This window comes from Micropterus dolomieu, linkage group LG12 (genome assembly GCF_021292245.1).
Source record: "Micropterus dolomieu isolate WLL.071019.BEF.003 ecotype Adirondacks linkage group LG12, ASM2129224v1, whole genome shotgun sequence".
In the NCBI taxonomy this organism is placed as follows: domain Eukaryota; kingdom Metazoa; phylum Chordata; class Actinopteri; order Centrarchiformes; family Centrarchidae; genus Micropterus; species Micropterus dolomieu.
This window is the reverse complement of record NC_060161.1, coordinates 30,412,167-30,427,079: the sequence shown is the minus strand read 5'-3', so window position 1 is coordinate 30,427,079 and position 14,913 is coordinate 30,412,167. Positions and strand designations below refer to the sequence as shown.

The window sequence follows — 14,913 nt, the reverse complement described above, 5'->3', positions numbered from 1 at the left end:
GAGGACATTTGTGTTCTGCTCCATTAATGTTTATTTACCAAAAAGCCACATTTTTAATTTAGAAGTTGCTAATCAGAATCAGAAATACTTTATTGATCACCGAGGGGAAATTCTGTAATTCTTTGAGATGTCATAATAACACAGCTCTGCTCTGCCAAACTCTGCAGACTTTGTCTTTTTAAAATAAAAATAAAAAGTTAACACAATTTTCTCATTCTGGGGATTACCCAATATCAACTGTGCCCAATTCAGGTGCAGGAAAGTTTAACAATTAAAACTGACAAATTGAAAATAGTGAGAATTTGAGCTTGAGACATAAAATGAAAAGGAATTTGATTTCATTGCAGGTCTTCTAGCTATAAAAGTATCCATATCTCAAGTGAAACATCATCATCATCATCAGTCTGACTGCTTAATTCAGATTAAAGTAGCAATAAAACCGATAACCTGTATGTCAACAGTTATATTGACAGAGTGAGCAGTATAAATGAACAGTTTGTGTTACATATAATTGAAAAAAGTTTTCTTTCAATCAATCTTAAATGAGTTAAATACAAGTCTCTGTTAATCCCTCACATGTATTTCCCTTATTTGCTATTAAGGGTGGGGGTAAAAAATCAATACAGCATAGTATTGCAATATTTTCTGTGGCAATACTGTATCGACACACAAAAGCCAAGTACCGATCTTTTATGAGAATTTAACTTTTTGGTAGTAAAATATTTAAATCTTTTGCTTTTTCAGACCACTTAAAAAACTCAACAGCACCATCTAGTGGACTGAAAAAGTGAGATAAACAAACAGAAATGTATCTGAGATAAAACAGTTATTGGCAAAGGTTTCCTTTGGGGACACATTTTGAAGTTTGAAGGAAGGATAATAAATTGCAAATTTTTGCATTGTGTTTACAATCGCAATACAATCGTATTGTGATATCAGTTTCGCAATAATATCCTACTGTGCTGCCGGGCCTCTGGTGATTCCCACCCTTATTTGCTTTAGCGTTAGGGTTAGGCCTCTGAGCTGCTGTAACACTCAGTTGCTGAGAGATCAGCCTGTGGTAGATTGTCAAGGAGCACCCAGCTGTATGAACATCTTAGCAGAGTGACTTTCTGACTTAATTCAGATACCATCCCAGTTAGCCCATTTATAACAAGTTGGCCATCTCATTTATAAACCGCTGGTTGTTGCAGTTAGTTTTTTACATTTTGATTATGATCATTTGTTTTTCAGTCTCTTGGATAGGAAAAGATGGATCCCCAAGAAATGTTCCACATTAATGCTCACCAGCAGATGACATTTTATAACTTTGGTAAACTTCATGCAGCACCGGCAGCAGGTTGAAGTTATCATACCTTGTGAACTTTCTACATCTACTGGACACAAACGTTCATTCCACACGGTGAACCTGATTGACTTTGGTGACCCAAACACTTTTATCTAGCGCCACCGTGAGGTTAATATTTGGGGTTTTGACTAAATATCTTCACCACTAATGGATGGATTGCCATGAAAATCACACATTTCCTTGTTAATATTAATATTAGTAACACTTTTGATCCAGTGACTTTCCATCTAATTCTTTGGTTTATGACTAAATATCTGCTAAGCTGACATTCCCCTAATCCTCAACTGTGTTAAGTAATAATTAACTAATGTTAGTCATGCTAACATGCTAATTATTGTCATCACCCTTCATAGAGCTGTTATTATGGCTGTAGACTCTTACTCATTTTGAGGAGAAAATATGTTGACCAGTTATCAAGTCATAAATAATAATGCTGCAACATTGATCCGTGGTGCATATTTTTTTGATCAATGGTTGATGACTCTCCAAAATTTATTTTCTCTCAACTTTGTTGTTAAAATCTAAATGTGTTGTGATTGATTTGAATGTGTTTTCTTAAGTTGTAGTTCGTTGGCCTCTCAGGGCCCCCGTAAAAATGGCCAGAAATCTGGTTTAGATCCGCCCTGTAGAACTGCGCTTCTTTACTGAAACATCATTCAAAATAACTATTAAAAGTATTTATTTAATTTCTAGTTGCTACATACAAACATTGTTACATATGAATAAGAAATGCAAACAATGTAATGTATAGAACATAAAGTTCATTGTCAATTTGACATCAGTCATTGTTTGGTATTTTTAAACATGAAACTCCTCAGATGCAAAAACCAGAAAGCTTTTCCAGTGGTTCAGTGCGAGCTAAGTATTATATCAACTTCTGAAGCATTGTGTTCTACTACAAGATAAGAAAATACAACATTGGTCGGTGAGGACATCACTTTGCCATGTTACCTGGACCCATGGGCGCCATATAGGGGGGAAAAGTTAGGACAATTCCAAGGGCCTCTGACTGACAGGGCCCCCCCAAAATAATTATAAACTAATATTAAGTTATATTACATTTGTACATCATTGAGTATAAATATATTTCAAATATAATAAAAAAATAAATTATGTTTTTAATTGTTTTTGGCAGTAAAAGTTAAAAATCCCTATTGACCAAAAAGTAAACCTCCATATTGATCGACCATATATATATATATATATATATATATATATATGCATGGTCCTGCCTCAGCACACTCATCAGTGACAGTGTTTAGTTGCAGTCAATAGATGAGACAGTCTACAGTCACAATGTTGCCTTGTAAACCAAACTCAACAAAAAGGAAAGAGAGAAAAGAGACAGGAAAGGATGTCAATCTGTAACCCAGTTTTTCACCAAGAAAGGTGGGCAGCCTTTAGTCTGTGAGTGGTGTTAACCTGTTGACTTAATGTCCACAGTGAAATAAGCTAGCTACAGACTAGTGTTAGCCTACATTTCATCAACATTTAATCAGTACAGGGAAACATTTAGCAACATATTCATATTAACTTGTTGTCCCTGCCCCTTTTAGCAGACTAACACCAGTTGAGTCAGCAGCAGCCCAGTCTCCCCATAACTGTTGTCTCCCTGTCCCGGTGAAGAAGGTGAGCAACACTGTGTTACTGAGCTTCACTCCAGGGACTCTGTGGGGATTCCTCTCTCTTGCTCTTTTTACCATAACACAAAAAGACAATGAAATATTTCTTAATGACAGAAATTCAAACACAAATTATGTTCATGACATCTATAGATACAGACTTTATTATTCCCACCATGAAGGGCAATTTATTTGAGATGCAAATAGTGAACTGACACTGATTGAACTGAACTGACGCAAGCCTTTAATTAGAGTTATGTAAAGCTTTTGATGGGTGACAACAGCTGGCCAGAGGGGGACAATACCTTTTTTTTTGTCATGGGGCCCAAAATTCCTGGCGGCCCCCTGAAATCACTAAATGTATTTATTCACCGAGGCAGTAATTCACTAGTGTGTTTAACATACAGTATTTATAGGTTGCTCTAGACAAAGAAATGAACTTATCCTTGGGCCTATTTTCCTGGCCACTAAATTTAACCCTGGCAACCATACCAAGCTAATGGGCCTGGTATTAGTAGTAGTAGTAGCAATAGTGTGTGTGTGTGAGTGTGTGTGTGTGTGTGTGTGTGTGTGTGTGTGTATATATATATATATATATATATATATTACCACAAATCACTTGTTACACCGTGATTATACTCTGATGTTAATGGTGATGTAGTTATGTTGTTGTTAAGTATGTGTAGAGGAATAATTCCTTAGTGTTTCATATGAACATAAAGAGTAAAGTTACTTCCCAAAGTCTCTCTTTCAGTGTGGGGCGAAGTGTTGTAAATGTATGTGCACACAGGCTACGAGCCTCACAAACCAGTGTTAGGTATAGGCTGCAACATATCCCACATAGCCATATTTACGTTGTTATCATACAACTTAGAAGTCCAAGCTCCTGGGCAGCGCTGTCCATGGTGCTGATAGAGCGTTTAGACAGGGGCGTAGGAGCGACTATGAACCTGGAGGGGACTTGCATTTTTTGGGGAGAAATAAAGCACTTAAACGATCATTTCTAATGACTTTTGGAAACAGAATGTACTTATTAGTGTGTTTGAAAGAGGGTATTTGCAGTGACAGAAGACAGTATAGACAGGGGAGTGTGGTAATTTTGAAGACTGAGATTATGAAGACCCAGATGCACAGTCAGAGAGATGGAGTATAGCTGCAACAAAACTGACTACACATACCATAAAAACCATGGAACAGCGGCTAGTTAATGTAGCTAGCCACAGCACAAATGTGTTCAGTTATAAACTTGTGAGCTGTCTGTGATATTTCCTGTGTCTCACCTGGCTCTCAAACTCCCTGTTCTGTGGTCAATTCATCTCACATCTAGGAAAGCAACAAATGTTTGTGATCACAGAACTGGCTTCACTGCAAACTCTGATGAAATGCCATTGGCCCAACAAAGTCTTTTTACTATGGGAATTTTAGAATTTAGGGGGGGGGGGGTGTCTGACCCCACACTACCCTACAGTAGGCTGTGCATCATGCGTAAAGCCCAACAGGACTGTTTTATCCACACACATTGTCTCTCTCTCTCTCTCTCTCTGCGCATCTTAAAATGATTGCTGAATTAATAACATCTGGTAGCTGCTGAGTGAACGCCAAGATTAGTTTCACCGTCTGACATCGCTATAAAAAACAAATAGCAAACAATAGAGAAAAAGGCTAATTTCCATCAAAAGAAGCGACGCTCTGCTCAATGACAGGAAGCAGTTAACATATCAGAATCAATCCAGTGATCATCTGACTTAGATGTTGTGGAGGCCTAATCTACATTTTTGTCACACTCTACCTGTCTGCCATGCCGTGTTTTGCACTTTTGTGTTTAGTTAGCGTTATTTTGGTCTGTTGGGTTTTGGGGGTCTGTCTTGTCTGTCGTCTAGTGTCCTCTGCATGTCTGTCTCTGTTTTCCCCTGCTCTCTCTCTCCCTGTCTGTGCCTCATTAATCTCATGTCTTTCACCTGTGTTACTCCCGCCCTGCTCGTTAGTCCCTTTGTATATATACCTGGTGTTTCTGTCTTGTCCTTGTTGGGTCATTGTTTATTGTCACCCAGTGTTGCAGTTTGTTCTCGTGTCTTCAGCCTTACTCGCCGTGTCTCCCTGTTACCCTGCTCATTTTTGGATTCTGGTTTTCACCCTTTTGGATTTCTGTTGGACAGCCTTTGTTTTTGGACTCAGTCAATCAGCCACTCTGTTTGTAAGTGTGCTCGTCTTTTGTTGTATTAAAACCCTTCTGAACTGTTCCTGCTGGCTTTCTTGTCCTGCATTTGGGTCCTCCAACCTACTACCTACAAAGATGGACCCATCGGACATCGTTAGACTGCCCAGCACCTGGGAGGCAATAGGGGTGCCTAAAGAGGAATCAGTTTTTTGAGCTCCTGTCTGTCATGTGGAGGACCGACTCAGAGATGGCTCTGCTCGTGGCATCCTCCAGGTGGAGAAAGACTTTTGTTTTTGAGACTGTTTCCAAGTTGTGTTCCATAACCCCCCAGTGTGTGAAATCGGCTCTGTAGGTGGCCCAGCCGACTCCTGTTCCCTCGTCGGTGGTCCGACCAACACCAGCTCCGTTGGTGGCACAGCCGACTCCTGTTCCTCGTGCTCCGTCCGTGGTCCGATCGACTCCTGTTCCCTCGTCGGTGGTCAGACCGACTCCAGCTCCTCGTGTCGGCCTCCTGCTCGGCCCCCAGTGGGTTTGCTGCCAACCCCTTGAACTCTGTTTCCCCCTTGATCTCATTTTGGTTAATGAAGCAAAATGCAGATAACAGTCTAGATAAGTAATGAAGGTATGAATGGAAAATTTAACGAGTAGTAGATTTCTGGCTCAAAGAAAATAGACTAAAGAGTATAGCAGGCTACAGTTAAAAAAAGGAACGAGAAAAGTAGCTAAACTTTTTTTTATTTTACTCATTTGCGTTACTTGTAACAACTTATAGGCTACTATCCACCCCTGCTCCTCACTGCGGTCTGCAGGTATAAGTAACAACAGCACAACAGAAACGTCTGTAATATTGAGGCACTTTGCTGCACCTGACTCAAACTTACTTTTATTTGCTCCCTCAAATTTTCAGCACCACATTCGCGTTGGGTGGCCTGTTTTTTTTTTCCACATTTCAGACTTTTTAATGTTAAGATGAAACCATCTTAATGTCTCGTTGCTGCTGTTTACATTCAACCCCGACGCAAATTCAAAAAATGCACAGCGGAATGTTTGGGGTGGATATGTGCAGCCATAGCTAAATAAATTTATTTTATATCTTACAATATTTATTTATTACATGGCAGTCTTCTTGTTGGGTCGGATTGTGGTTCCTTGGGTCACCAAAGCAGCTGGTCGCCTCATCAGATCTGCACTGGGACATGATAGCGCCTGTTCACCCAGGGTTGACCAAGCAGAACCTGTGGTCTATCAGTCACCGAGAGACATGGTTCCACCTCCAGTCCAGACAAAACCCAGAGTCAGAAGCTGTAGACATCTTAGACATCCTATCTCAACAATGGCAGCACCTCTATAGGCTTAGACTGTTTGAGTAAGGAAACCCGAGGGCAGAACAACCCATCTATTATTCACAAGTGTCAGTCTGTCAGCGTGAGGCTAAAGCTTTCTCCCCACCTGCCTGCACATCAGCAGAACCTGTGGTCCATAAATCACCAACAGACGTGGTTCCACCTCCAGTCCTGACAGAAGTCAGAGGCCGAAGCGGTACAGACAAACATGACGTAGAGACACAACACCCTGCAGGCAGAGGGTCAGAGAGATCACCGAGAAAATACTCACAGCTCGAGAAAAAATTGCAGCCATATTTTCTATGGCTCAAGCAAAAATTGAAGCTCTTTTCGCTGCAGTCCAAGAAAAATTTGCAATTTATTTTTCAAGGATCAGAGAAATAGTGGCTGCTGTTTGTTTTGCCTTTAAGGCAAAAACTGCTCACTCAATCGGAGAAAACATTCCTAACTGGAAAGAGATGCAATTGCTGCTGTTTTTCCTGCCACCAGAACGAGAATGTCAGTTTTTTCCAGGATCAGATGGAGAACTGCTGCTGGTTCTTCGAAAACCAGAGCAGAAAATTCTGCTGATTTTTCCGCTGTCACAGCGTCATCTCTGGGTGGATCTTTTAAAACCAGAGACAGAACTGTGGCTGAGATATCCAAAACCAAGACCTGCAGTAATAGTAGTTTTTATGATAATAGTTTTTCTGTGTATGATTTATGATCTATATTTGACTTCACATCTGATGTATTGGATTCTGTGCCTGTATAATATTGATAAAGCTCAGCTTTGATTGGTCCAGCTGGAGAGACTCCATGCAGATCTCAACCACCTGAGAGATGAATGTGTTTGTTTACTTATTGTTTATTCTGCTCTGTGATGATTTTACAATGTCTGTTTGTTAATAAAAGACTGTTTTCCTGACTTCGATGTCTTTTAGTCGTTATACCCTCACGTTTGTTTTCCCTTATTTGCTTTGGTCTCTGAGCTGCCGTAACACTCAGTGGTGATTTCTGACTTTATTCAGATCAGACAGTAAATGTTGGTTAACAATTCCAGTTAGCCCATTTATAAAAGGTTGGTATAAAAGGTTATCACATTTATTTTTGTGAGTGTGATCATTTGGTTTTTAGGCTCTAGGGAGGAAAGGATAGATTACCAATAAAGTGTCTTTCTACTGACATTAATGTTCACCAGAGGAAGACAAGTTATAACCTTGGTAAACTTCTGACTTTTCATGTAGCACCAGCAGCAGGTCGAAGCTGTCCTGTGAACTTCCTAAATCTAGTGGACACAAACATTCAGACATTCACCACTTCCAGACGATGAACCTGAATCACTTTTCTTCTAGCACCAACTACGTTGTCCCTATAAGGAAAAGTACATTCAGTCAAACAACTTTTCAGTTGGGGCTCTTCTGGTGGAATCTTAACCCAGTTCACATTAGAAATTTTAAAACTTTGGTGCCTCTTTTAAACTTTACTCAAATAAGTGACTAAGAGGTAGTCAGCACTGTCAACATTAGGTCTAGACACTAAATCTTGCCCCTAACTCGTCTCTTCTGCTCTGCCTGTTTGTACTTTGTGTGCCTATGAGGTCATCTTGTTCAATATTGTTTAGATAAGTGTGACGACCCTGTGGTTGTCTGTTGTGTTGTGCTGGTTTGGTGTTTGTGAGTTCCAGGCTGCCTCTGGGCGGAGCCAAGGCCAGGGTTGTCAGGAGATGTGGCTCACCTGTTCAGCCTGGCTCAGAAGTATTTAAGATGGCTGCCAACTCTGCCCAGGCTCTTTTGTTTCCCACGGCACCAGGCATCAGCCCAGGGACACGCCAGCTCTTCATACTTGATTTATGATGTAGCTTTTCTTTTGCACTCACTACATTTTACACAACCACACAGACACTCCTGATAATACTGATTTTCATGTTTGCCTTGAAGTTTATGTTTATGTTTAGTTGATACAATAAAACCATTAATTACCATTAAACCTCAAACCTAGTCCCAATTAGACGTCTGTCCCTGGCCTGGTGTGGCTACAGGTTTTGACAAATAAACGCTGGTCTCAATTAGAGGCATGGTCTGGATTTTATAGAAGTTATTTGGTTGTATAAAACCTCTTGAAGCCCACCAGGTCACCTGCTCGAGCTAAACCTTTGTCAATATGCTGCAAATTGTCCATCAGTTGCATTCTCCACAATTCAATCGTTTAGTTCATTTTACTGAAACAATGAACATCAGTTTTATTGGCATGGTAAGAAATTAATTAGGGCTATTATGTTTTATAGTATGTATTATTAGTGTGCATTGTAGATTCAATTCTCTGCTTCGCCACACCTGTCAGTCACTCAGCCTGAGGCTCAGATAGGTTGTGTCCTGTCAAATGAACTTCCTCAGAGTATCAATGTTTCTACACAGTTCTTCTATCACTGCAGTTCAGAGCAACATGAGGAGACTGTGATGATAACTGGAAATAAAAACTAAACACTCTGGTGTCTTGTGTTAGGAAAAAACCACTCACCTGAAGTCTCCCATGATTGTAAATTACAGACCTCATCAGACATGAACTACTGTCCTCTCCGCTCTGTTTTGGCAGCAGAAACAGTCTCAAGCCCCATTGAAAAACCCCTCCTCTCCTGTTTTAACATTACTTGCACTGGCAGTGATTATTATCCCGTCTGGAGAATGTGTGTGTGTCATGTGTCACCATCATCCCCCTAATAATTACAGCTGCAACTGTTTTTCAGCCAAGGTAATTTAAATCAAGAAGCAAGAAATACTCACTCTAAACTAAAGACATATTCCCAAAATATGTATAGTCTTATTTTTAAGGCATATTATGTGATCATATTGTTTACATTTCACTTTATTGACTATCACTGTTTGCTGTTGGTAAAACCACATTTTCCTGTATCTGCATTTTTCATAGTCATTCTGATTATGTTGCATGTGATTAAAACCTCCGTCATTTTCTCTTGAACATACTCGTCCGTCAACGTTATCGGCTAGAGATGTTATCTTTCACACACCCAGTCTTTGCATGATAACTAACTCCTTTTAACCGTAACACAGATCATGGAAAAACAGTTTGGCCTTAAACAACCGCTCACATTCAGGAAGCAGCTTAAAGTTTCTTCTACACCTTTTGACCACATATACACTCACCCCCCGCATCTCACTGTCCTTATCATACAGGCAGATCTCTTTGTCTTCTCTCTGTCTTAGCTTAGTGCTGTTTAGTTTGTTTCATCTTGTGTGTTGTTGCTTTGTTTACTTTGTAACTAAATGCTTGTGTAGCCCATGTACATGATGGTTTCTTTTAACCTCTGCTGCGTAGAACCCTAAATCCTTCAAACCACAGCTTATTCATGATAATTTTTTTTATAGTTATTAATTTAATTATTAACTAAAATTCTAAATTAATAGTTTGGTATATTTAATGAGTCTGAATTAGGCAATCGGCCATCAATATCAGTTTCACGAGTGGTACCCCGAAGGGATTATAATTTTAAATGATGTTCTATCAACATCATCTAATCATTAATAAATAGTAATAATAATAATTATTATTACATTATTTAATATAAATCTTGATGCCATCTTAACCTTAATCCCCAACATAATGGTGCTGCTGTGAGGCGTAGTACTGCCAACGTAATGGTACTCAACAGAAAAGTCTGATTTATACAAACATTTGTTAAAGAAAGCAGAATCCATCCTGTCTGACAGCACCTGCAGCGAGAGTTTCAAACCCACTGTCCAAAACTAAGAGATACAAACGCTCCTTCAAACCCTCGACCATTTCACTGCCAGTTGTGGACAGTAATTAAGTACATTTACTAAAGTACAAATGTGAGGTACTTGTACTTTACTTGAGTGTTTTCTTCTCATGCCGCTTTCTAATTCTACTCCAATACACCTCAGAGGGAAATATTGTTGTTACGGCTGTATGTGTTTCTCTGTGCTTTGTCCATGTTCCTTTTATGTCCTAGTTCTGCCCCAGGAGTGCTAGAGCTGATGATGACGTCTTTTAAAAGCTCCTGTGCAGGTGTCACAAGGGAGGCTTTTTGATTTAGGATTCCTGGACTTACTGCCTCTCAGTTGGGGCATTTTTTTTATGTTCTTGTGTTTTTGGTGTTCTTAATTTATCATCTTGTTATGTTAATAAATTCCACTGATTTGGTTGTTTTAAAGGTGTTTATCTTTTAAGTTTGGGTCAGTGTAGTAGTGTGGTTTGCCCCATGTAGCCTCCAAAGGTTGGGCCATAATAATTGTACTTCCCTACATTTCAATTACTAGTTACTTTACAGATTAGGCACAAACATACCAAAACATATGATGACTTAATGAAATATGTTTTGTTAAAAATTTAACTACCCAACATTTTATAGAAGTACATCTGACAGGATTATTAGACTGACATTGAAATTGACATTTCCTGGCTCCAGCTTCACAAAAGTGAAGATTTGCTGCTTTTTGTTTTAATTATCTTTATTTATTTGTACAATTTTTAGCTTTGTTCTGTTGGTTAGTGTTACGACCTGTGGGCTGTTTATATGTCTATGGTACAAAACCATAGTACAAAACAAGCATTGTGAAAGTGTCACTTTGGGCTCTGCGTAATTGTGATCAGTGCTGCACAATTTTGCATAAATGGTTGATGAAGCTCCAAGATGATGATGATGAAGCTTCTCTGAACTTTCTCAGTAAAAATGGCCTGTATAACTGAGCTTCCTCACTGAAACACAATTCAAAACAACTATAAAAAGAAGTCTTTATTTTAGTTTTTACATACAAATATAGTTACATGAATAATAAATGCAAATAATTTAATGTATACAGGAAAACCTTATTCAGAATATGACAGTAGTCATTGTTTTGTCTTTTTAAACATAAAACCAGAATACTTTTTCAGTGGTTCAGTACAAGCAAAGTATTATTAAATAAACCACATAAGCATCATGTTATACTAGTTAGGATATTATATCAAATAAGAAAATACAAGATGTTAAAAGTAAGATAAAATATATATATATCCTTCCCAGTCATGTTGACAAGCACATATTGTGGCTCCTCTTCTTCATTCTAGCACCAGATGATCAGAAGCTCTTGTTTTAGCAGCAGCTCGAGCTGCAGGAATACCAGAGAAGAGAAAGTCTTAAGTGGAGTCATTTTAATTTTAGTATTTAATTCCACATAAGCAGCGTTACAGAAAAATGATGACCATCTTTTTATTCTAGGCCCCTTCAACTTTCACTTCCTGCTCTCTACCACTGTTGCTGTGCTGCAGCTCTGTTGCTGCTCACTTCCCCTCGTTTACCAGGAAGCGAGGTTTGCGGTTAAGCTGCCGCACTTTGAGCTGGTTTTTCTGTTTCCTAAGTGGGGTGGATTTTTATTGAGGTCACCGTGGCAACCAATACTGCTCATCTGCTTGGGGGTAAACTTCAGAACGACTACTGGCCAATCAGCTCACTGTAAAAACTCAGTCATCATTCCTACAGGATCCTGACCGGGACTAAAGTGCTGATGTCATAATAAAGTGAATAAGATCAACAGATAAATGTATAGGTCAGTACAGAAAGACGCTTTTAGTTTATTAAATTCACAACAAGATTTGATGTTTTGTGTCGATGTTTTTACAAACTTTTTCCATCACTGCCGCTCAGAACAACACGAGGAGACTCTGTGAAGATAACTGGAAATAAAAACTAGTCGTTTGTTAGAAAAATAACTGTTAATTATCTCCCATGATAGGTCAGTTAAATCACCATGTTAGGTTCTCCAGTCAGTGCCACTTACGACGGCACTGCCTTAGATCAGGAGTTGGACCCCGGGCGCTGCTCACTGCTCCCACTACTTGGGATGGGTTAAATGCAGAGATCGAAATTCACCATCTGACAATAAAGTACCTTACCTTGCTTCTCCAGACTCTCCATGTTTAAAACACTTTGTTTCTTTTATTCAACTTCTCCTGTAATTTAAACTTAATTTAAAAAAGCAAGAAATACTCTCTTTAAACAAAAGATTACTGTATATAATAACACCAACATTAATTATAGCCTTATTTATAAGGCTGATTATGTGATCATATTGTTCACATTTCACCTCATAGAATTTACTACCACATTTTTCTTGTGGGTATCGCCCACGATATCTCATATTGTCCTGATGACGTTGTTTGTGATTAAAACCTTTGCCTCTTTCTCATGAACCCGCTTGTAGCTGAATTGTAAGAACCCAGAGTTAACAGAGCCAGTGATAGCACTTATCCAGGACCACCAAGGTTCAGTGAAGCCAGGATACCCAAAGAGAGACGGACTAAGCTGAAAGTGCTTCATGATACAGGCCACAGCCCACGTGACCCCCCAATAGACATCACACTACACGCAAAGTAATGTTTAAAAAGTCTAGCAAAAATTCATGATTATATTTTCTGAAAAGGTTTAAGAGATGAAAATGACAAACCTAACTAATTATATTTATATAAGGTGGTGGTGATGGCACAATGGATAAAATGCCTGCCTTTGGTGTGAGAGACCCGGGTTCAATCCAGCCAATGTGTCCCTGAGCAAGACACTTAACCCCTAGTTGCTCCAGAGGCGTGCGACCTCTGACATGTATAGCAATTGTAAGTTGCTTTGGATAAAAGCGTCAGCTAAATGAGTAATAATATTGTAATATTTATAGTTAATGACAACAAATTGAGGATTTAACTAGACTCACTAAATGATCTTGAAATGTGTCTTTGTGTCTCTATCAGCCATTTGTTGACCTCTGACTTGTGGATGAGTCAGACAGATCAATGTATTCTGCTATTATTAGGATTTCCAGAGGTGTTCTTACCTCTTGCATACCTTCGGTACATGTATATGCAAATTATGAGTATGGCAGTGTAGAAGATGAACAACAGGATGGAACACGCTAGTTTAGAAAGAGAAAGGGGAGGAGGTGGAGGTGTGGCAGGGACTCCTGGAGGCCGAGCTGTGAAGAAAACAACCATCAGAGTTTACAACATGAAACATAATCAGTTCTGTTTTCATCCAAATATAACACAGACTTTTCAGAACAAAACTAAATCTAACAAAAGCACAACATGAAGATAGTCAGGACAAAATCACATTGTGCAATCGTGAGAATTTGGAATCGTTATATTAAATTAAGTAATTCAAGAAAATCAAGAACAAATTTGTGGAGACAAAAATTTTGACTGCTATGACCTGCAAGACGAGAGACAGCAGAAGGCGTCAGTAGGCTACATTTTGGTTGCCTTCTTAGCTTGTCGTACTATTAGAAATGAATCAGTAAAGTAGTAAAGGTTAACAAAATATCATGGGTACGGACTAAACCAAGCTATGATAACTTAAGTAGATTTGTGTTTAACTACTAAACTAAAATTACTAAAAATTAGTAATTTAATTTTAAATCACAGTCAAATTAGGTTTTCTATTTCTTTTTGGAAACTTTGTGTCACCTCTCACAGACAGCCAGCTCTGCAGTGATTCTCCTTTTGTGGGGAGTTCGCACTTGTAGAAGCCTTCGTCAGACTCGAACACCGCGGGGAGGATCATCGTCCCTGCAGGCTCATTTCCGATGAAAACACCATTTCTGTAGAACGTAGCAGGGAAATCTGACGTAGATTCAATTTGCTCTTTTTCCTTGTAGGAACAGTTAAGTGTCACTTTGTCTCCCTCCGTCACAGGAAGTGCAGGGCTCTCCAGGATCACAACACCAGCTGAAATGTAGAAGAATATCTGACTATAGTTTACAAAGTCTGTTTAATTGCAAAAACAAGAAATAAGCAGAAAATAAACACAAACATGCTCCACACACATTTAGTATTACCTGTCACTGTGATGTTGACGGTGTTGCTGTGCTCCCCCTGCTCAGACTCACACCAGTACACTCCGGTGTCTGATGGGTCAGCATATTTTATGGTGCAGGAGGACTCACCTGGGATCCCCCATCCCTCCTCACATGGTTCAGACGTGCTAAAGGAAGTGTTTCTTCTCACTGTCCAGCCGCTGGAGTCTGCCGGTGGTGCACACATCAGAGAGATGTGCTCATGCTGAAAGAACTGAGATCTGTTGGGAGTGATGCTCAGTGCGGCTGCAGAGGAGGTCAAACCTGAAATAATGGGGAATGGATTTAAATTATTTCTGTGTATGCAGCTGATCACATGTGTTAATTTACACATACTGCTGTGATTAATTGCTGTTAAGGTGGTAAAATTTAAAGCTGCATTAATGAAGAACTCTGCAGCTCTGCAGCTCTACAGCGCTTGTTAACCTCTTCTGGGGAATCATTTTGGTTTTGCAGCACATTAAAATTGTCGTGTGACTGTGCTCTCAGCTACCTCACTCCCAGCCGCAACAGTCGGTTGTTTAAAGCAATTGAGCCATAATAAATCCACTGTCCTGCATTAAATGGCAGATAGACATGATGACAGTTAGAGTCTACCTGGTGA

At 39.4% G+C, this 14,913-nt stretch overlaps 1 protein-coding gene across 1 annotated transcript in view; it reads right to left on the bottom strand.

Annotated features, from left to right (window-relative positions):
* Nucleotides 1-11,228: 11,228 nt before the first annotated feature.
* LOC123979894 (sialoadhesin-like) overlaps nt 11,229-14,913 on the bottom strand; it is a 3,856-nt gene continuing 171 nt past the window's right edge. Inside the window, exons 2-5 of the mRNA XM_046064005.1 lie at nt 14,292-14,573; nt 13,921-14,181; nt 13,293-13,430; nt 11,229-11,579 (exon numbers count right to left, since the gene is read on the bottom strand). Coding sequence (XP_045919961.1) covers nt 11,530-11,579; nt 13,293-13,430; nt 13,921-14,181; nt 14,292-14,573 — 731 coding nt within the window. The 3' untranslated portion in view covers nt 11,229-11,529. The remainder of the gene's footprint in view (nt 11,580-13,292; nt 13,431-13,920; nt 14,182-14,291; nt 14,574-14,913) is intronic.